Genomic DNA, 20,706 nt, shown 5'->3' with positions numbered 1-20,706 from the left:
TATTGCCAACGTAACCCGGAAGTGGAAATATTCCCCACTCGACACAAAATTAACTTTCCCTGCTACAGTAATCATCGAGAAGGCTACTCTCGTACTCTTGAAGATACTACTTTAAGAAGGTGTTCAAGGTATAATTTAATTGGGATTTCGTAGTTACAAGACTTAGTTTGTCGTAACATTTTTGAAATTGAATAATGTGAAATTATAATCTTACTAAATTCGAATATGTTTTATTGTTATTTCTCTCTCTTAAGAGTCATATTATGTTTATTTGGCTTCATTTAACCGAGTTGTTTTACAATCGTTTAATAACTTCATATCTTACTCCATGGATTGAATATTTGTCATTCAGAAAAGAAAAGAACGGAAAGAATTTATGTAGATTCCATAGATCCTTAATAGACCTTAGCAATGGCACAAATACAATACTTGTTTGCAATAGTTGTATATTCCATAGTTACGACAGTAATTTACGGCCAGGTAGAGTATAACCGTAAAAATAATTGCGCAAGAATGCATACCCACTATTGCTTACAAGTATTAATAATAGTTGAGGTAGTTGCTATGGTGTAGGAGTGACAAGAGATACTCTACTAGTGCTGTTATTTATTATATAAAATTATCATGAAACTGATAGATGAAGTTTTTAAACAAATTTCAATTAAAAAGTGCAAGTAAAATCAGAGGTTTCCAAGCTTCATATAATGGTGCTCCCTCAGCAAAGTCTTTATTAACCCCCCACCAATTTGTGTGGGGTGGGGGCTGTCTGTCTACATGAATATATACACACTTTGACCAGTTTCTTATTTTAAAAATCAACACCCCTGAAATATCGGTAAACTTTTGCAATGTCCTAGAAGATGACAGTCTTCACACTCACTGCTCTGAGAACCTGAAATATTGTCATATGTTCTGTTGGCTGAGGTGACATACAAGCCTCAAAATTATTCACAGGTGTTCAGTGTCCCTACCCCAAGAAATAGAGGATAAAAGTTTTCAGAAAGACTAGTTTCTATAGGTTTTCAGACATTGAACTGTGAGGGATCAGGTTGTGGGCTACACAGCATAAAACAACCCTCTGCTTATACTGCCCTTTCAAAAAAAAGGAAATTTGTCAACCCAGATCCACTTAGTAATTTTACATATGTTAAAGGAAGTATGAGAAACAAAATAAAATTGCTACATTGTCTCCTTTTGTGTAATTTCTGAGTCCTGTTACTTCCTTTGTCTTGGATACAAATATTCTTTCATCACATCTTCTTATCCTGTTTTCATGTGGTCCAGATACATTTTTGTAATACTTTAGTAATGAAATGTGGTTAATGTCAAAGTCAAATGTTTAATTTTAAGCAAATAATGAGAATAAAAGTTGACAAATTTGAGGGCATTATTGAGTAATTTGATATGAACCTGCCTGTGATAACAACTTCTAGCATTTTTAATAAATTGCCATGAGGTTCCATTAAATTATTGTTCCTTATAACTTTGTGGCCCATGATCTATTAAGAAAGGGTGGATGTGGCCCCAGGGCTTAGTAAATTGAGAACCCTTGCTTTAGATTTTTATATGGAACACAAAAATTAGAAAAAAAAACATTCTGAACTGAACATTTCCCAGATTTAATGTGCTCTTAATTTTATCATGAATGTAATTCTTTTCACAGGTTATAGAGCAGAAGAATCAAACAGGTGTCTTGATTTTCCACCATTAGGTACCAGCACAATGGGAAAGCACTTCGGTGAACTGGCCAAAATTCGAGGCATCATCCAATACCGACTCTCACCACACGAACAAAGGGCTTTTGCTGGTGCTATAAGTAAAGGCCTCCCGAACGTTTTCGTCCGCCTTCGTTCTAACATTTTACGAGTCCTACCACGTGAGTTCAATTCTGTTCCATATGACTAGAAATACTGGTTATTTACAGACTGAATCCTGTTGTTGTACTGCGTTCATACCGGTTGGTGTCAGGAGCTGAACAATTGAATAATCCTTTCAATATTGGTACAAAAGTTAGTATCGGTTGGCAGGTCTGAGTGTTGGCTTCTGTCATGCGGAGCGTTCCTTTTATTCCATTTTACAGCTAACAGTGTCAGATAATTGTACGTATTTGTTTGTAACGTGCCAGCTATAAACTGAAAGTACAGTAGAGCCCCGATTATCAACCTTAACAGGACCGGTGGATGATCGGTAAATGAAAGACTGAGGGTAAATATCAACTCCGTTTATAATTCAGTTTATGACATTAAATGGCGAAGAAAATACGGTATGGCATCAAATGAAAGAATCTCACAAACTAAAACGATGTTGCAACACGATGTAAATTTTGCGAAGAAATTGGTAATGGGCTTTTGCTTCTGAGCCTCTCTTTCTCTGTGATAAGGTCGCATCAGTGCCCGAACAGCAGTTTGTCCGTAGCGGCCGCCTCCCCTTGTTGTTCAACAGAGGCAAGTGCAGTCTCTTGGTGTGACTCGCGGCACAGCAAATAATTGGGTCTCTCCTGTACTGTAGTCAGGGCACGTCTGATGGGTTTAGAAGGTGACGGGGTCGGACGGCAGGGAGGGCAACAGATAAGCTTGTGCTGCCCATCCTGTAAACATTCTTTCTTGGTTGTAATACTTTGTAGTTTGCCGTCTCACTTCCTCTGTCAATAACGCCTATGATTTACGTGGTATGTGCCAGGGCTGTGGAGTCGGAGTCAGTAAAAATGTACTGACTCTGACCTCGATATAAAATCTTAAGAACAATTTCTCTACCGTGTGAGCCGCCGGCGGCCTCACGCTTAGGGAGATTTAACGACGCGTTGAGCCACATGGTGTGGGAATAATGCTTTGTAACTTTGGCTCCGGCATCTTAAGAATACATCCTGTCTACAAATCAAACGATTTCTGCAATAATATTTAAATCTAGGTTATAATTCTAAAAATTCGGCTGATGATTCACGTGATGGCGATGAAATCTCTTGTGTTACCATTTACCATTTTAGTAGGTTTACCCTTATTAATACGTACTGAAGACAGACTTCCTAAGGCTGCACTCAGCTACAAACCTAACAGGAAAAGAGATCGAGGTCGGCCAAGAAGAAGATGGGAAGATCAATTTGAAGCCCGAACAGGCGTTAGTGCCAAATCCCTTATGATGAATACATATCGAGCTTTTATGAAGGAGCCGGAGTCGGACATTTTAGTACCGACTCCACAGCCTTTGTCTTCCTTCTGCCCACAAGTTAATGACGTAGGCAAGGTGCAGAGTTTGGTCTTGGGTGCAGTACCTCGCCCAATTCTTATGAGCAGCCTGCCTCTTTTTTTCCATGACTGTGTTTTTAGAGCGTGTAATTTTAAACCAGCAAATTTACTCTTGTGTGTGTAGAAATCTTGAACGCAGATTTGGAATGATTTAGGCTCTTGGCTGGAAACAGAAGTAGAAAGTTTGACTGCGTTAAAATTAAGTCCGCAAAGTAGTAAAAGTAAAAAGTAAAGTTTGTCCCACTATACGCCATGTAGGCGTTTGGGGTGAGTGGAGGTATAGCTCCTCTCTTCCTTGACCCCGGCACTAGATGGGGGTGAGTGGTCAGCATCACGCCCCGGCCGGCTTTACCCCCGGGAAAGGACCCCCGGTACCCATTGTAGAGGAGGCTGGGTGGGCCCCAGAGCCGGTCTGGACGCAGAGGCTAGAGGAAAAATCCTCTGCCCCCGTCGGGGATCGAACCCCGGTCGTCCAGCCCGTAGCTAGTCACTATACTGACTGAGCTATCCCGGCTCATCCGCAAAGTAGTAGTTTTGAAAAATAGGATGAATGCGGTGCTCACGGTCATAAAATAGATTGCAGGAGGTGCAGTAAAGACAGTGGAAAGATATTTATACTCCAGTGCGGCAAGTTTAATTTTGTGCACTCGATGAAATGATTTTGCAACGAGCTTTTGACTTGTACAGTGGCAAAACATTTCACATATAAAGTGTGAGTTTGTCTCAGTGGGAGGAAGAATAAACATTTATTTATTTCAGACTTTCTTTATTATAATTATGTATAGTTTTTGCAGACATATTTTTGTTAGCCTTTGTCTTGCGTGCCGACAATCTTCTCAAGCTCTTGACTCAAAAGAACGTGCTTTCTGTATGTAAAATATAATCACTGTAAGGGAACATTTACGTGATTTTAAAATTTCTGTTTTTACAAATATATATATATAAATGGAAACAATTATTTGTATACGTAAAGCAAATTGCAGGACTCAGATATTCAAAGTGAAACTTCAAAATGTGTCAGTGAATCTGGATTAATTCTGTAAATGAGCGTCTTTGTTGACAGGCTTCTGTTTAGTAATGAATCAGTTGAGGTGTCGGGCGAACTAAAGCCAAGTTGTGTTTGTTTTCAGCGTTCGTGATCGCCTACCTTATTTATGACGGTGTCGAGAAGAAGCATAAACAGCTTATGCGGAAGAACCCAAAGGATTTTGAAAATGATGAATAGGACATCTGAGAGACAATTTTGTAGTACGTGAAACAGCCAGATAAGTTTGTGTAATATATGTTAATCAACTGTAAAAGTTATTTTTATTGATTTCAAATGTACAGATTTTTTCTTCAAAACTTCGGCCGTTCACTCCCAGAACCTTCCTTGGTCTACTATTAGCTGGTCCGCGTGATTATCAGGCCTATTTCAGATCGCTGAATCATGCGCGTTGCGTGAAATAGTTCACAAATAACACAAAATAATATACAAGGGAAGACTTTTTCAAATTCCAAAGATTAATCGTCTCCTTAAAGGAGCCTCATTTAGAATCACTTGACGACCAGAGCAGGCCTACCAGAAGGGCAGAAATTGTTTCCAGGCATGAAAGGACCATTCAGAAGCGAGTATTAAGTCAGGGGGCAAAGTATCTATGAAGGTGATGACACTCGACCAGAGTCAAATAAAAATGTATGTATATTTTTTAAGATGTGAGTCCAGACGTCACAATTAATACTTTCAATCCCGTTTCTGTCCTGCGTTCTTCCGTAATCCTAATCACGTGTGATCAGTGCTTTTGTCACGTTTTTGAAGCCGTGATTTGTGACGGTCAACATTGAAAATGCAGGTCTCGGCAGAGAATGCGTCATCTGGATGGACAGTGGACTGGTTACTAAGCAACCCTGAGGATGAGAACAGAGATGGTTCTCTGAACGCCAGAAGGTTTGCTTTGTTCGCCGTTCGGCAATGGCTCGTAGCCCGAGAGTATTTCGCCAGCTTCAGTCACCGTGAAAGCTTTACTTCATGAAATTCATAATACAGCAGAGTCGCAGTGTTTCGCGATCATTCAAAGATCCTGATCTTTCTTTGGTGAGAGAAGAATTGATGTCATTCCACGGTGCATCTTCTTGTCAGTTCTTGAAAACGTGAATTGTGGTCCTCATTCAGCATCCAAAGGGAAAAGTCCACTTGGAAGGCTTAGGCGTAGATGGGAAGATAATATTAAATACAGGATGTACCAAAAACATGTATACATATTATAATACGGAAATATTAACCCTGTTATCGATCTGTGTGTTATTTTTACAGAAAATGGGTGATGGTCGTTTTGAGCACTTGCACTAGATTCGCCAATTCACAAAGTGCCAATGGTTGATTTTATTAAAATGACTTTATTGTATTCATTAATTTAATGTGTGTGTATGCCTATTTTGGTAAGGTAATAAATAGGTTGGTTGGGTGTGGAGTGGATTCATCTGGCTCAGGTTAGATACCGTTGGCGGACTCCCGTAAACGCGATATTGAACCTTCGGGTTCCGTAAAAGGCGGGTAATTTCCCAAAACCACTGTGCTCCTTGGGGTTAGTGGTTTCGCAAAACATCATTACTTCGGACTTGTGTTATCTTTCTTTCTGAGATGTTTGCACCTACCTGTTTGTTTCGTGCTCCTGGTTGGGTTGAATGAGGTCCCTCTCGCCCCACCGCCCGCCTCATCATTCTCCCATTCCACCTTGATGACTCCGTGAAAGAACAAGCAATACTCTGCCCCAAAAAGGAAACACAAGTCAGGGGTGTCCATATCTGCGCTCGATATCCTAACACTAGGTCTCCGGGGTCACATAACCCTGGTGCTGTTGTTAAATGTGCCGCTCACGTTTTACTGTGAAGGCCTCGTGTGCCTGCTTCCAGCCTCCCTGAATTTTTCTTCACGAGGTTTGTGTGTTCCTTAGGCAAAATGTCCCTATCCTTTTCATGAGGTCTCACAGGAATGTTTCATTTTCCCGAAACGAACTGAAGCTCTATGAAGCATGGTTATTGCCAATTGTACTTAATTAAACATTTAAGTCTTGCGGTGCCAGTAATTTCTCACTCGTTTGGTCACGCGCGCTAATAAGGGCCTTGAAAACGTCGTCGTAGAGACCTCCGAGCGATTTCACTCCCAAATGGGTTTGTAGGTGCGTGGCTGAGCGCGCGTTGACTTTGTCTTGTTCTGCCTGACCCCTGTGCAGTTCTGGCCCGCAACGGAATGGAGTAGCCTACTCAATACCCAGACAGGACTGCGCAGTCTCTGGGAAGACGAAAACCTTCAATTTTTTGAGACTTTTAGTAGAGTGTCCTGGTATCGAAACCGCCCTCGTTTGTGACGCCTTCCCTCTGCAGCTGTGGAACTAAAGTTCCACCAGAACAGTAATAATCACTTCGGGGACAAACGCGCGCCCACGAACGGCATTCAGAAGAGCTCTCCGTAAAGTTTTCTGACGTTTCAGGGGCGCTTGCTGCCCCATCATCGGGGGCAACATCCCAGACGACCGTCGACTTCGCTTAAATCCAATTCGCATCCTCGGACAGCAGGCCCTAGTTCGATCCCCAGTGACAGTGAGTGTGGGTTAACTGACCTAACGTTTCACTGTTCGCGCGTGGATAATTTTCAAAGTCATCAGGATTCTTGTTTATTAATTCTTTTAAACGTGGCAGGTGATTCGTGTTTCTGAGTGTCCCAGTTTTTCATCCACGTCTTCCGTTTCGATTTTAGTCCTGAAATTTTGTGACCTGAAGTACAGCAGCAACCACTTATGCAAAAATACAGCGTGTAAAGGCAGTTTAAGGTCGTCGCTCGCTTGGAACGACTTTGTAAAACCTCGGAAGAGCCGTAGGGGTACCTGCAGAATGACAACGCCATTGTACTGACACGTCATATTGATAACAATGCACCTGCAATCACCATGTTTTGCTTATTTATACCAACAGTCGTATTTAACCTCAAAAGCTGCTTGAAGGAACTACAGCTTAAATATCGGACGGACTGCTCATTGTTAGTTTCCATGACGAAGTTCTTTTTATTGTAATTATATGCGCAATACAGCTTTGTTGAATAATGTAGGTTAAATTCTCAGAAGTGCCTGAGAATATTCTGATGATGAAATCGTTTAATAATTCTGCTCGGCTGTTACATTCGTTAACTCACGCCAAGTCTCGAAACGAAACCGCGCTAGAAAGTGACGTTGCGTAGTATCGGCTTCCTCGTAATAAACAGCACGCACTACGGAAGTGCGGATTTCGCTCGCTTTTCTGCGTGCTACATTCACGGCCTCTCTCACGTGCTGTATAAATTGTCTCCATAAGACACGCTTATGAACATGATAGGAGACTTGAAGTGGCATATCTGTCACCTAAGTGCTTTGCGGTGGTCTTAACCGGTTGGTCAGCTTAAACAGCAAGAGAAGTCAGTGCAGGAGTTGGTGTCGTGAAGAGAAGTGTGTGTTTCTTACGAACAAACAAATGTGCTTTTTGTGCACGAAGCAATGAACTCGTGTTTTTTTGTTCGTGAGCTTTGTTTTTTACGTACACGAGTCCCATGTACTATATGACCAATTTCAGTAACTGGTATTGCCATTGTTTCAATGAAGATGATTACAGAACGGATTTTGCATTCATCCAAGGTAGGTTAACAGTGAAAAAGATAACTGGTCGTAATGGTCTGATGCATTTCTGTTTACTGCGATGTACCTGAGAATAAATTTTAACGCGAGGCGTTATGATTTGATCGCAATTAAACAGTAATTTTTTTTTAAGAAATAGACTTGCCAAAAATTGAAGTTCGCAGGTGGGGGAAGTACAATACCTCAAACAACACGAAAAGTTTCAGGTCACATTTTAAACATTTGTGAGTATGGGGTGTGTCGTCGGGGTCAGACTGCAAGGGGAGGGCCGGGAATTTGTCTCCTCGCCACCACTACGCCCACACCGACTCGAATGATATCGGGGTGAAGCTGACTGCTCACAATGTAGTGCCGAGGTTAACAATGTGTGAATGCGCCCACATTTCTGCGTGTGTCTTCGTGGCGAGACGCTCAATTAGCATCAGATCAGAAAGTTTGGGGAATCATTTGCTATGGCGGCTTTAATTCGTTTGAAGAAAGGAGAAGAAATATGTAATGTCACGTGACGCGAAAACGGAAATAAAACATTTTGAAGTGTGAGGTGCCCGCCGTAGTTTGGTACGTGCGCGGGCTGTGATGTTCCAGAATGTACGTGAACTGTCTGGACGAGTGTGAACCCCGACCTGTAGACTGCGAAGCAAATGCACGTAGTCTTCATCTAGCCGTCGTAATGAATAAATTTCGTTCTCTAATAACCTCGCCCTTTTAAGCGAGATCTAAAGGGTTCTGATGATGTGTTACAGTGGGATGCTGGGTTTTGTAACTTTGTGCGTCGTAAAATATTCCAACAGTGAATGAGGTTTTGGCTATTTCACTCTCCATATTTGCCACTGAGGATGGAAGCGGAAGGAGTGATCCATTTTTGTGCATAATCGTTGTCAAATTTGTCAGATAAACCTCGGGAGACTCGCAGAATCTGTCATCTCGTGCGCCGTTTTCCAAATGGCCTTTTCCACTGACTATGTTATGTTTTGCTGTGGGCGGACACTTTACATACGAAATTTGTTGCTTCGTCATTCATCTGTTCGGTGGCTTATCCACAAGGCAGTTTCCCTATTTGAGGATGTGCTGCAGCGATGTTTGGTCCAAGGCTCATCGCTACGTTCCCTGTTCTGATCCCCATGAATCCAGTGCACGTCCTCATACACTGTTTCGTCTGAGATCTATCTTAATGTTACCGCTCCACGTACGCCTAGTGTTAACTTAGTTATTTCGTGCGTGTGTGGAAAAACTGTCGTGTTCTTCAGGCTTAGGTCCCGGTTGAAAGGCGGAGTTTCATTACGGAGGACCATCAGATTGTTTCAGCCCCTCTGCAAAATCGGCGCGGAGATTTGCAATTTTAATTTTCAGAACTCAGAATGTTGAGTGTGGGAAAGAATGCCGGTCGTCCCGATTTTACAAAAGTGGCTCACTCGAATTTTTAGGATAACTTCCATGGCTACAAACAGAGATAATTTACCACCAAAGGCAAATGGATTTTGTGCAGTGGATCCACGTTTCAGTTTTGCCGTCGTTAGACAAAAATTTGCACTGAGCGTCGTTACTTCGACAGATGATCGTCATCCTTCTTGTACATTGGGTTCGTTTAGCCGGCAACATTGCAGGCGGTGATCATGAGTCTTGCTAGTCTGATTAGTCCTAAATTATTTTTAAATTCTAATTATCTCAACTATCCAAATTTAATACCAAAAAACTAAAACTTTTCCCGGCTCTCTGAATGGCAAAGCAACGACCAACAATAATTTCCCACGTAATTATCAGAGTCCCAAATGTTCCTGCTTAGGCACCCTCGAGAACCACTGGACGAATTGGAACGAAACTTGGTACGAAGGTTGTGCCAGTGGGGGAATCCGCCAAGTCGCACGTTTCACTTCCCTACAATCGCTGTTAATAGAGTGACGAGTGGCCTGGGAGATCGGCAGTGCTGCCTGCAGGCCAGGGGTACAGTGGGGGGGGGGGGCAGCGAGGTGTCAGTTGGAGAAATTTGGGCCTAAACCACGCACGTGAGAAGCTTCTGGTAAAGAAACGCCCTGTTCACGAGCCACACTCCTGAGCACAGTATCGAACGTGTTCCTTCTAGATCCGTCTCTTCCTTTTAGGTTTCCCGACTAAAATTCGGCGTGTATCTCTCATTTCTCCACCCGCATTATCCACGGTTTTCCTCGACGCGGGAGACTCAGTTACGTTTTGTGTATTTTAATTCTGACAACTTTAGACAGCGGCAAGAAGTTCCCGAAGGTAATTTTGACTGACTGTTCCAAACCGGGACAAAATGAATTCTACGTTCCTTGAACGTCGGTTGTCGAAACTGCCTGTTAATATCGTCGCATTGGCAACCCTGCTTCAGGCTGCAGCATTTAAATTTAAGATCTGTTCTACGTGACCGCAGGGGACACAATGCACGTGTCCTAATATGGCGGTCCGCGTGCCGTACGCCGACCATCTCAGGTCATGCAGCGGCCATTCTGTCTGCCTTTGCCGTCCCCCCATTACAATTTGTGATTCTGATTTCCAAACTCTTTGCTTCGCTGCGAATTCGAAGCGACGCCTTCAGGAAGTCCAGACAAACGAAGAAGGGCCAGAATTGTTGGACACGCCTGTTTCTGGTCTGCGACGATTCTCGTTTGTTCTTCGTGAGATTTTGAAATGTCGGATCTGAAGGAACGTGTCGGGGCCTGAGCCTCGGTCCTCAGGGGCTTCGTCTCTGACCCACCCCTGGGCCGGTCCATTAGTTTAGGTGCTAATTAAGCCCATTTGCACGATACCTGAATGCCACTGCTCCAGGGCGGCCAATCGTACGACGGCGATATCCCACTCGAATTTTCGGGCGTGGGCAAGACCTTTCCATTATGCGCTCACATCGCACGAAAGACTCAAAATGTCAAATTCGTTCTTTCCTGGTTCTGTTTATAAAATTTCGAAACTTTAGACCGACGATAATTCTAAAATTATTTACTATCTGAGGTTTTCCCACAGTCCTTGTTTAAAAGAAAGGAACCACGACGTTTCGGAAACCGGCTCTGTTTCCGTCTTCAGGTGAGAGGTTAGTTGGCTGGTTTCCATCGCTGGACAACTTATGCCATCCAGCTGTCTCAGCCTGTCCACAGCTTGTCAGCAAGAACGTGGTCCAATGAAAATTTTAGGAGCACTCGTAAAACAAACGCAAAGGTAATGAATAATTTCACGTGCAATTCACCACCGTCAGAACCCTTTAGAATTGGATAATTGTAAAGTTTTGAAATCTCTAGTTCAGGAGTTCTATAGTTTCTTTTCCGAATTTGTACCTCGACTGCACACGCACGCACAGACACACACAAATTGCTACTCAAAGGCTTTGTTGTCCGGAAACACCGGATTCGCGTAGCTCGGACTAGGCTCTAATAAAGAACCACCTGTTTCCTCAGATGAAGCCAGATTCATCGACTAGGTGAGCGACTGTTAGCTTCTCAAGAAGAACTCTGAGCTATGGAATTGCTTCGTAATTGAACTATCATAAATTCTTTGGGCGCTGAAATGTTCGGGTGTCGCTGAATTCCCGAAACGTCTGTAAGACGCAACAGAACAGATCACGTTCCTCGCGTGAAGTGCCGAATTTATTCCTGGTATCCGCTATTTCAGGAGACAATAATTAAAAGAAGGTCGTGTCGTTTAAAATCATTCGGTGCGCCTGCTGCTTCGACGTTGTGGTGACACTTGCTAGGAGAAAGCTGTGACGTCAGCAGCGGTAACCCACTTGCGGATAAATCCGACAAATACGACGTCTTGTACCAGACACGAAGCTTTCGAAATGTGTAACAGGCGTCCAGCAGAGCGCCTTGGAAAGCGAGACTGTCATCGGCAGGTCACGGGTGGCAGACAATCCCGCAAGGCAGCTTGTCCTCTTTGAAAAGAGACGGCGGTTGGATGGGAGTTGAGTCACTTGGCTACTTGGCTGTTTCATTACGGACAGCCCCGGCTGGTCTGCTGAGGTGACGTCGATCAGCGTAAGCGCCTTCGAAGGTGCCGACAATGGCCCAGAAGCCGTCTGCAGCCTCTCTGCAATCATCTGTTCCAGGAACCTTTGTGTGTTTCGTTGCTCTCCGGAGAGAACGACTTTGACCATTTGGGCGCGAACCTCAGTGGCCCCGACACGTCTCCGGGTGCCGCGGGGGACGGCTGTGGGTTTGTTTAACGCGGCGGGGTGGGGGTGCAAGTGGACCCCAACGTGAATGCCTTTTGTCCTTCTCAGAGGCCCCATTTTTAATGGGGAGAGGCACCTAGTCGCGTGCGGCTCAGCTTGTTCGCCCGGAAGGCGGTGGATTTGCCTGTCGGCCTACGTAAGGGATGAAATGCGAGCGGTCGGTGGGGCGAGGCGACGGAAGACGTTTCGCTAGCCACGCAGTACAGGGAAGGCTCTGGCGCTGGAGGAAAGCATCTCATGACGATGGCAGAAACGTTAGCGGAAATTGTAATCAGCGAAGTGAAAAGCAGACGGGATGTGGAACAAACTTGTGGGCAGGGAATGGAGCAATATCGCAGAAAATGTAGGAGAAACAAGTTCGTACTTTTTTTTTCAAATTTAATTTTTTTGTACAAACTGATTACTTTAGAAATAATAAAATACTGCAGTTTCCCGTTCAGTGACGAAGCCGAATTTCTCTCCGACAGGAGATCACGTTTGTCAGACTTCGCTGTCGTGGACACTGACGTTGTCGAACGCGTCTTACGCGCTCCCACGCAGGACAAAACGAGCGATTAGCCACGTGGCAACATTTCACCCAACTGCTCCAGTCGAAGGAGTCCAACGCTCGTCTGAGGTGGCTGGCTCTACGCCCACCTCGGATACCACAGTTTGCTCAACCCGGGGGCAGAGCCGAATTGGCGCCCACCGGACCCTTTAACCTTGTCTATTCCTTTCGACGAGTATGCCCCGTTTCAGCTGTAGAACTGCCGGGCACAGCTCGCCGACGTGGGCCTTCGGAAAGGCCAGTTCCTCGTCACCGGTCATCCAGCTGAGGCAGTCAGGAGCAGCAAAGTCCCTTTGTGATTCAGGTCCCTCAGTTAGCGCAAGCGCATTTCCTGTTTTCATTTTTAAGGCAAGGTTTATCTTTTCCAGCAGTTTGTTTCGTACGCAGGAATGGTCTAACCCAGCAAGGGACGTATCGCCGGTTAGGTTCTGGAGCCCCAAGAAGCTTTGCATAATACGAGGTTACTGTATCGGCATCTCAGCGGGGCCCCAGTACAGGATCAAATGATGCCAGTAGCCGATATGTTTCGTTAGTAATTCGTATCTGTACGTGATTTCACCTACAAATCAATCGAACTAAATCACGGAGACCGTTGTGTGTTATTTGTTGGTTTGTCTTGTGCAGGTGATGGTCTGGTGGTTGCTACTTCTTCCACTGGGCGTCGCCGCACTATGTCGCCCAGGACACCAGTTTTGGGACGAGACGTCAGAGAGATGTGTGAACTGCAGTAAATGCCCAGTCGCTGGACATGTCGTCTTACGACCATGCCAAGTCCATCAGGACACCCAGTGCGGGCCGTTATCAGCACTCGACATCGACTGGTCGTTCCTGAACAGACCGCGCTCCTCGAAAGCCACCAGCGTCTCACGCCATCAGCATTTGTCAGCGAAGCACCACGAAGTGTTCGCCGAAGAGCATTTCAGTGACAGCGCTGTTGCCGAAGATGTACGATCATCTCGCAACCACCCCCAGGGCGAGGGGACGTCGACGCACGTCGTAAAACACAAAGAGAAAAATTCGCATCCAAAATTTGTTTCTTCCGAAGGAATAAAAGCGAGAAACCACAAAAAGTCTCATCATATAAAGTTGTCCACAGAAGAATCGTATTCAGAACATCGAGATGAATCACCCAGACATCACAAACATCACCACTATCACGAGGAACATGCCTCCTCAGAAAGACGTTGCTCAAATCCTAGAAAACTCCGGAATCATAATCAGAACAGAACCAAAAGCCAACAGCACAGCCGACAGAAATGTAAGTGGACGTCTTCAGAGACGGTCCATTCGTTTGACTCTGAGCCGCGCCGCGTGGATGGACGCCGATGGTCGTTCTCCGAGTCAGCGAGTTCAGCTGAGCGTCACGCGTCCTCTTCCAGAAAGTCGAACGACACGATGAAACATCATCATCATCATCACAAGCACACGGACGAACACCGCGAAAAGAAACTTGAAGGCGTCCAGGACGAAGCTGGAGGAATGCCAGTGCGGCGGCCAGAATCCGCCTCTCAGTTAAGAGAGTCCGAGGAGGCCGTTGTCAACTCGTCGCTTGACGGCGGTCTGCTCCCCAGGCGCGTCAGCCAGTCCGTGGTCTCCGCCCCGTTCTCTTCGGCCGAGGAACTGGTCTGGGACTGGCAGGCCGTCGCAATGGCCCTCGCGGTCTTCGCCTGTCTTCTGTTCTTCGCCGTCGCCTGCGTGTACTCGGTCCACCACGCGCGGCAGTGGAGGAGGCTCAAGGACCACTTCGAGGACTTCGAAGCAGGTCAGTCCCGAAACTTACGCAAAGGCAGCGCAGCTGAACGGGGAAGGAGCAGAGACAAGGGGCGAGGAGTGAAGACGACACAGGTTGAGACCAAAGAGTTTTACAGGTCGGGCGGTAAAAACGTCGCCCTGCATGTTTGAGGTGTTCGCTTTAGTGTGGGCACCGAGGAGCATCGTCTTCCCCCGCTGTTGTGTTTCCTGGAGCCTGCGGGGAATTAATGGCGTAGCCCCGCGGTTCGGCGGTCGTAAAGCCTCTCGGTCACGCGGCGCTAATGGCGCTGCTGATGCCTCCGACGTGACCGTTTTGTACGAAGACACTTCCTCCGCCACGCGCCCGCTTCGATCTCCTGTTGTCGTTCCCAGGTTTTCGAACGTGAATATTGGTTCATCTAAGCCTGCAAGACTCTCACGTGTTATTTTCTCTCTGCTAATTTCTCATTAACTTGCTTCTTCCTAACGCACTTCTTTTTCCGGTACAATTAAATTCAGGTTCTAGGCGGATACCAACATTTCTGAGGAACATGCTGTCTCCATCTTTAGGGCTCGATGCTGAAGTCTGAATCAGTTACGTTCCACTGAAACGCTGGTATCTGCTGACGATTTCGCGCGGAGTCTGAGCTCGGAGGCTCTGAGCTTTGGACTCTGTTCAGTCCCAGTATTTGTGATTACAGAGCTTTAAAGAAAGCGCTGCTTCACGTTCTACTAAAGCACAAACCTTATCTAACTTTCAGTCCTCCGGCACACACCGAGTTAGTTAATTTGTAACGAGTAAACGTGGAGGGAGAGCGACGAGCGAGTGGCCGGTCCTCGTGTTGTAAATCACGAGTCACACAGCGCAGGCGCGTCTCTCGGACTAACGGATTCGAATGGAATTTGGCGTGGTCGACTTGGACATTGTTTCTGAACAAAACTTCGGGAGCGTCTGAACAGATCGGTGTAACGTTGGAGTAATAAGCCGTTACATATTTGAAATTGCGACTTGTTAATTAATCTTTTGTTATGTCAGCATTCGCTAATTAAATCAACCGACTTGCAAAGCAAATCCAAGGCAATTCCAGGATTCAGCGCTCGCCAAAATAAAGTTGGTGTCGGAGGTTTCATCCTTAAATCTCCCCGGCAGTGCTCGTTCTGGCTGTCTTCGGCACAGCACAAGAGACACCCCACAGCTGGTCTCGCTTGAGCGACACATTAAAAGTGTGGTTAAAGTCGGACAACTGTTTCTTGGCGAAGTTGCGTTCATAACATCGAAATGCAAGACATCATCTACGAGCAGCCGACATCTTCGGCATTTCAATTGTTTCGCCGTCGGCCTCTTCGCTGTCCACCGGCCAACATCGGTCATTTGTAATTTTAAATGTGTTCTCGACGTCCCACGGCGACGTGACTTGCACGGTGAAAAACGGGAAACGTTGGTTCTTTATTTCCACAACTGAGGATAAGCTCGTAGAAGTCGAAAGTGAGGAAGAACTGGACGGACGGACGGACAAAGAGAAAAGGCAGGAATTACAATCAGCGGATACGGTCAGAATGTGTTTTGTTCTAGACTGAGGACGGTGGCGCCCTCTGTCCGTGATTTTCTGCCGGCACAAAATCCGTGGGACCAGAATCCGGCGCCTCGTGAGCTGTGTCCGGAAATCGGAATAAAGAGGCGATCGGGACGCCTGCATCAACGGGATTCTTTGGCGCATGCGCCGAGACGCAGCGCAGAAGTTTGCCAAGTGACGTAATTACGAAATCCTCTCGGGCCATCGGCCATGTCAAACGAATTTTATTCAGTTCGCGGGGAAAGTTTAAGACGCGACATAATTGAACTCCTTCGCGTGTTTGCGACAAACTGCAGTCGCTCAGCCAATCACGAAATTATCCGCGTCTTACGGAACCAGGAGCACGAGGACGCTCGTGTCATGTTTAGTACAGTCGGTCGACGCCTGGCGTCAAAGTCTGCCTTTGCGATGTTTTGATTGTCCTGCGCTGGGTTAACAACCGAAGCCGTGGACTGAGCGCCGGATGTTCCGTCTTCAAGGCACGTCCTTCCTCATCTCACCTTGAAGGTCCAGCCGGAAGTGACGTAGACTTACTATACGCGTACTACGCCGAACCGCAGCTCCAGCCACGCCTGGTCCTTCCTCGATGCGGGCGAAGGGAACTGAATGATCTTTCAGGCCGTCGGTCGAACCTCGACAAGTTCGCTGGCTTCTGACGTCACATTTCTCGCGATTTTAATTGCACGCGTGCGCAGTGTGACTGATGCACAGGACTTGCCTCTCTGAGGAAAATAATTCAAATAAACATCCTTTTTTTCGTATTATTTTGACATCCAGTTCGAGAATTCCTAATTTCGTAGCCACGCTTCGTTAGAGAGAGATTCTGTCGTACTTTTTTATCTTTCGGGGGGGGGGGAGGGTTATTCATGTTTTCGAATCAAACACAGAGATAGAACCGGCATTATCATATTATGCTCAAAGAGGTATAAAACTCCAAAATTGCTACTGAAGGCGACAGTCAGACACACGCCAATCTTCTGAACACCTGAGGCTTGGGCCGATTCGTGGCCAGTTCCTATTTCCGGTCATCAAGTTACAGTTGGTCGTTGTTGATGAACGATTGTGAAATATTACGAAGTGAGAATTAGTGGAATAATAATAGTTTTTCTTTCGAAAATACATATTATCGTATTCGCGTTGTAAAATATATTCTGGGAAGCGCAGTTTCACAGAGTGGAGGTCGTGCCCCCCTCCCCCGCTCCGTCGGAAAGGGGGCGCTTAAATTTTAAAAAGGGGCGGACAATATTAAATTAAGCCACGTTTATGAGTGGAGAGGCTGCAACTTCATTCACATCGAGGAAGCCTCCGTCCAAAAGACTTGGTGAACTAACAACTGCTCTAATATTTTATATTTTACTTCCAAGCTCCACATCGCCGTCAAAAGTGCAGGATCTGAAGATTCTTTTGGAGTTTCGCCGTTTCTTCTGGGAACCAAATGAGAGCCACAAGAAAGCTGCTCCTCGCTGAACGTTCGAGCGTGTGTACCCACTCGCTCGCTCACCACGACTCTGTAAACGGCTAAGCTGCTTTGCCTAACGAGTTCGACCTTGAATGTGCGTTAGTTACATCTTCGTCGTGGATGTTACTCGTACACAAGCCAAATGTTCCAGAAGCTTCGATCGCGTCGCATAAAAGTTTGATCTTCGCGCTAAATCGAGCGTTCTTTGTCTTTTTACAAATTAAAATGTTGGATGCGAACAATCTGAACTTTGTCGGAAACGTTTGCAATTCCAAGGAAACAGCAAACAGGAAAGAGCAAGGCGGATCGCAAATGGCGATGAATATTAAGCGGCCTGACCGAGGTAAATAAATCAGGCGAGGCGAAACCTCTCCGAGCTTCGTGACCGGATGTGATCTGTCAGATCTCAGCCACGGCCTAAGTTTATTCAAACGAATTTTACTCTAACGGGGTTCATGCTGTAATTTGCAATGCCTTAAAATAGACCACGGCAACTATCTAGTTCTCTGCTAACACACCGTCGCCACCATCGCCACATCCTCATTGATTATGGACAGTCGTCAGACACGCGAAACGATGTCCTTTAAGGGGGCAATCCTTTGTTGCAGATGTGGGAGAACTGTCAACACGACTCAGCCTTTTGCTGCCAGCAGTCCGTCCTGAAGAAGAAGCTGTTCAGGCCGAATGCTGCAACAGTTCCAGTCAGTGCGTCTATCTGGAGCAGCTGCTGGGTATGAACACAAGTGACGAAACTCATTCCACCAATCGCCCGCCTCCTTGAAGTAGCAGGGCCCTTCAGAGAAAGCCAACCCAGCGGCGTAAAAACTTAATAGACCCTAAAATTACGAAAGGTCTCAGGCAACTTCCAACCTCTTACTCGCGTATTTAGCCGCTGCGATCGGCTTTCACATTTTCCCGGTGAGGATCCAAAACTTCCGCAGAATTTACGCTCAATTCGCCTTTTGTCTGCAATGGGCGAGTTCTAAGAAAGTCCGGAGGCGCTCTGATGACAGAGACCGAGACCTTCGGCTCGCGACCACGCGACCCCAAATTTCGCGGGTACCGAAGAAGCCCCTGACACGACATTGCACCTCGGCTTGGTATATGAAATGTTTAATTAAGCTGATCAACTTCTTTCTTTCAAACAGAAAATTCGGAATTTCTGTTGAAGGCGAAGTTGAAGCAGGGTCGCCAACCTTGTACAGTTTATAAATAATTGAACCCCCCCCCGCCCCCACAAATCCCAGGTGGACATGAAGCCCACTTTGATGTGACACGTGTACGTATTGTACAGACCGCAGAGGGGGCGATGTTCCCAGAAAGCTGCAACGTGGCCGCACTTTGGTGTGCGCGCTGGAGGACAACGAGGCCACAGACCAGTTGGGGCTTTGAGTGGACCGACGTTCCAGTCGGTAATCAAATCAATGACAGAAAAATTACTCGGAGGTAACACGTAAAAGCTCTTAAGGCCAAGGCCTTAAGAGCATTCCTATTAAAAAGTGAGCAGTTAATTTCTAACATTAAAGCACTCGTTGGGTCAATCATGCCTTACGCCTGCCCACCTGGAAGTTTGGGGCGGAGGCCCATCTTCTGCTCTAGTTATAAAAAATATTGTTACTAATTCGTTAATACCACAAACCACACCATAATTCTAATTGTTGTTCTGTTACAACAATTACTTTTATTTAGTGTTCTGTCTGACGACAGGTCCATATGAACAGGATCCTTCCATCCTTTTCTCTTCTCGGACTGGGACCTGTTCATATACGTTCTTGGCAGATGATCCAGAAGTGGTTTGCCATTGCCTTCTTCTGTGTGTGAATGGAGTAATTGTTGGGATGCCACGAAGGAAAACTCCGTGTTGCCTAGACCACGGCCTTGCCCAACACAAGTTATAAATTGGAACCCGAGACCCCAGGATTACAAGGCCAGCGTTCTAACCGCTAGACCACCGTGGCTATGTTACAACAATTACTATTGCTTAAGAATTGTTTATCTCTTCGAACTGTGCAAATTTTCTCTCACCGTTCGATTTAAAGAGGAATTTGAGGAACTTTTCCTTAAGTCTGTGTCTTCATTTCACTGTGATGAGGTTTACTTATAAAAATACGTGCGTCAAATTCTGGGAAGTGAGGTTATGTCATTCAATAAAATGTCGCTGTTTTCATTTTTCAGCGCGCAAACAGCAATCAGAAGAAGGAGCAGGAAACGGGAACGTGTACATTGATCGGGAAATCGTGGCTGGCCATCGAGAGTGAGTTCTCTGTTGACAAAGCCGTCATGTGACGACTCAAAGGATTGCGTCTTTCCCGTGTGACTATTTGTTGATGACGACGTGTCCCCGGAACTCTTAAGAAAGAGCTTGAGGAATGCAGTGAATTTTGTTGTGTAAATTAGGAAACATCAGACCATCTCGAACCCGTTGCTTCAGCGGAAGCCAAAAGTTAAAGAAAAAATGCAAACGAAGTTTTTGCGTGCAATCCCCAAATGGAGGAACATTTATCAGTTTGATTCGATCGCGCCATTCAGATGAAATTGTCGAAACACTTCACGGTCTTCAGCTCGAAGTATATTCGAAACTTACAGAACTCAGTCACGTCTTATTAAAATTCAATGTTGCGTTTAGGACCGTCTCATACTTTGTTTCTGTATTAAATATTTCGATAATTATTATTCCAGTAGTGTAGAAGTTTTGCTTTGGGTAAATCAGTTTTTAACCAGTTATTTATAAATAAATGTTTATTTTATATAATGGAAGATCTTCGTGGAATCTCTGTCTAAAATAAGAGTCGTGAAAATGCTGCCTACAAACTGGACGACGAGGATTTGATCTCTGACGGGGGCAGAGAACTTTTCCTCTAGCATCTGCGTCCAGACTGGCTCTGGGGTCCACGCAGCCTCCTGTCCAATGGGCTCCAGGCCCCTTCGCAAGTAACAGCCCCAAAATGGGGCTGCAAACCGATCCTTGGATTGACGGAAAATAATATTTCTATTGAATTACTATGGAAATGTCAGTATTTTGTTTTTGGATGAGAAAACTGAATATTTCCATATAAATTATCTCGTCAAATGAATTAATAAACTGCAATACACACTTTAAATTACGTGCCTAAGGACTTTGAAAATATTCTTGATGGTTGTGACTTGTCCTTGCTTAATTGCACAAACAGGAAACTGAGTACAAATCCAGAGTTTGCGATCACGTGTTTAAAAGAACGTGCGCGTTTATTTGTTTATGTACTTATTTTTGTTAGTTTAATAAAGTCCACTTAATAAACATCTTTGTAAAGTAAAATGTTGGCGTATTTCGTTTTTTTGTACAGGCGAGAG

At 45.3% G+C, this 20,706-nt stretch overlaps 2 protein-coding genes across 3 annotated transcripts; both read left to right on the top strand.

Moving 5' to 3' along the window:
- The first annotated feature begins 12 nt into the window (after positions 1-12).
- On the top strand, positions 13-4,564 carry UQCR-Q (Ubiquinol-cytochrome c reductase ubiquinone-binding protein). 2 transcript variants are annotated; one of them, XM_022068729.2, is made up of 3 exons: positions 13-128; positions 1,664-1,876; positions 4,373-4,564. In XM_022068729.2, exons 2-3 carry the CDS (start codon positions 1,723-1,725, stop codon positions 4,465-4,467), a joined length of 249 nt encoding a protein of 82 aa, XP_021924421.1. In that variant the 5' UTR covers positions 13-128; positions 1,664-1,722; the 3' UTR covers positions 4,468-4,564. The 2 variants fall into 2 exon arrangements, with proteins under 2 accessions (XP_021924421.1, XP_087196504.1); XM_087340378.1 differs by having other exon boundaries at positions 36-128; positions 1,712-1,876.
- Positions 4,565-7,347: 2,783 nt separating this feature from the next.
- On the top strand, positions 7,348-20,671 carry wgn (Tumor necrosis factor receptor superfamily member wengen). The gene is made up of 4 exons (XM_022068736.2): positions 7,348-7,885; positions 13,237-14,374; positions 17,985-18,107; positions 19,552-20,671. Exons 1-4 carry the CDS (start codon positions 7,847-7,849, stop codon positions 19,632-19,634), a joined length of 1,383 nt encoding a protein of 460 aa, XP_021924428.2. The 5' UTR covers positions 7,348-7,846; the 3' UTR covers positions 19,635-20,671.
- The last annotated feature ends 35 nt before the right edge of the window (positions 20,672-20,706 follow it).

Source organism: Zootermopsis nevadensis, unplaced genomic scaffold (assembly GCF_977971745.1).
Source record: "Zootermopsis nevadensis isolate Lab colony 2312 unplaced genomic scaffold, Znev_1.0 Znev_ptg000061l, whole genome shotgun sequence".
Classification (NCBI taxonomy): Eukaryota; Metazoa; Arthropoda; class Insecta; order Blattodea; family Termopsidae; genus Zootermopsis; species Zootermopsis nevadensis.
This window is presented reverse-complemented; position numbering and strand designations above follow the sequence as displayed.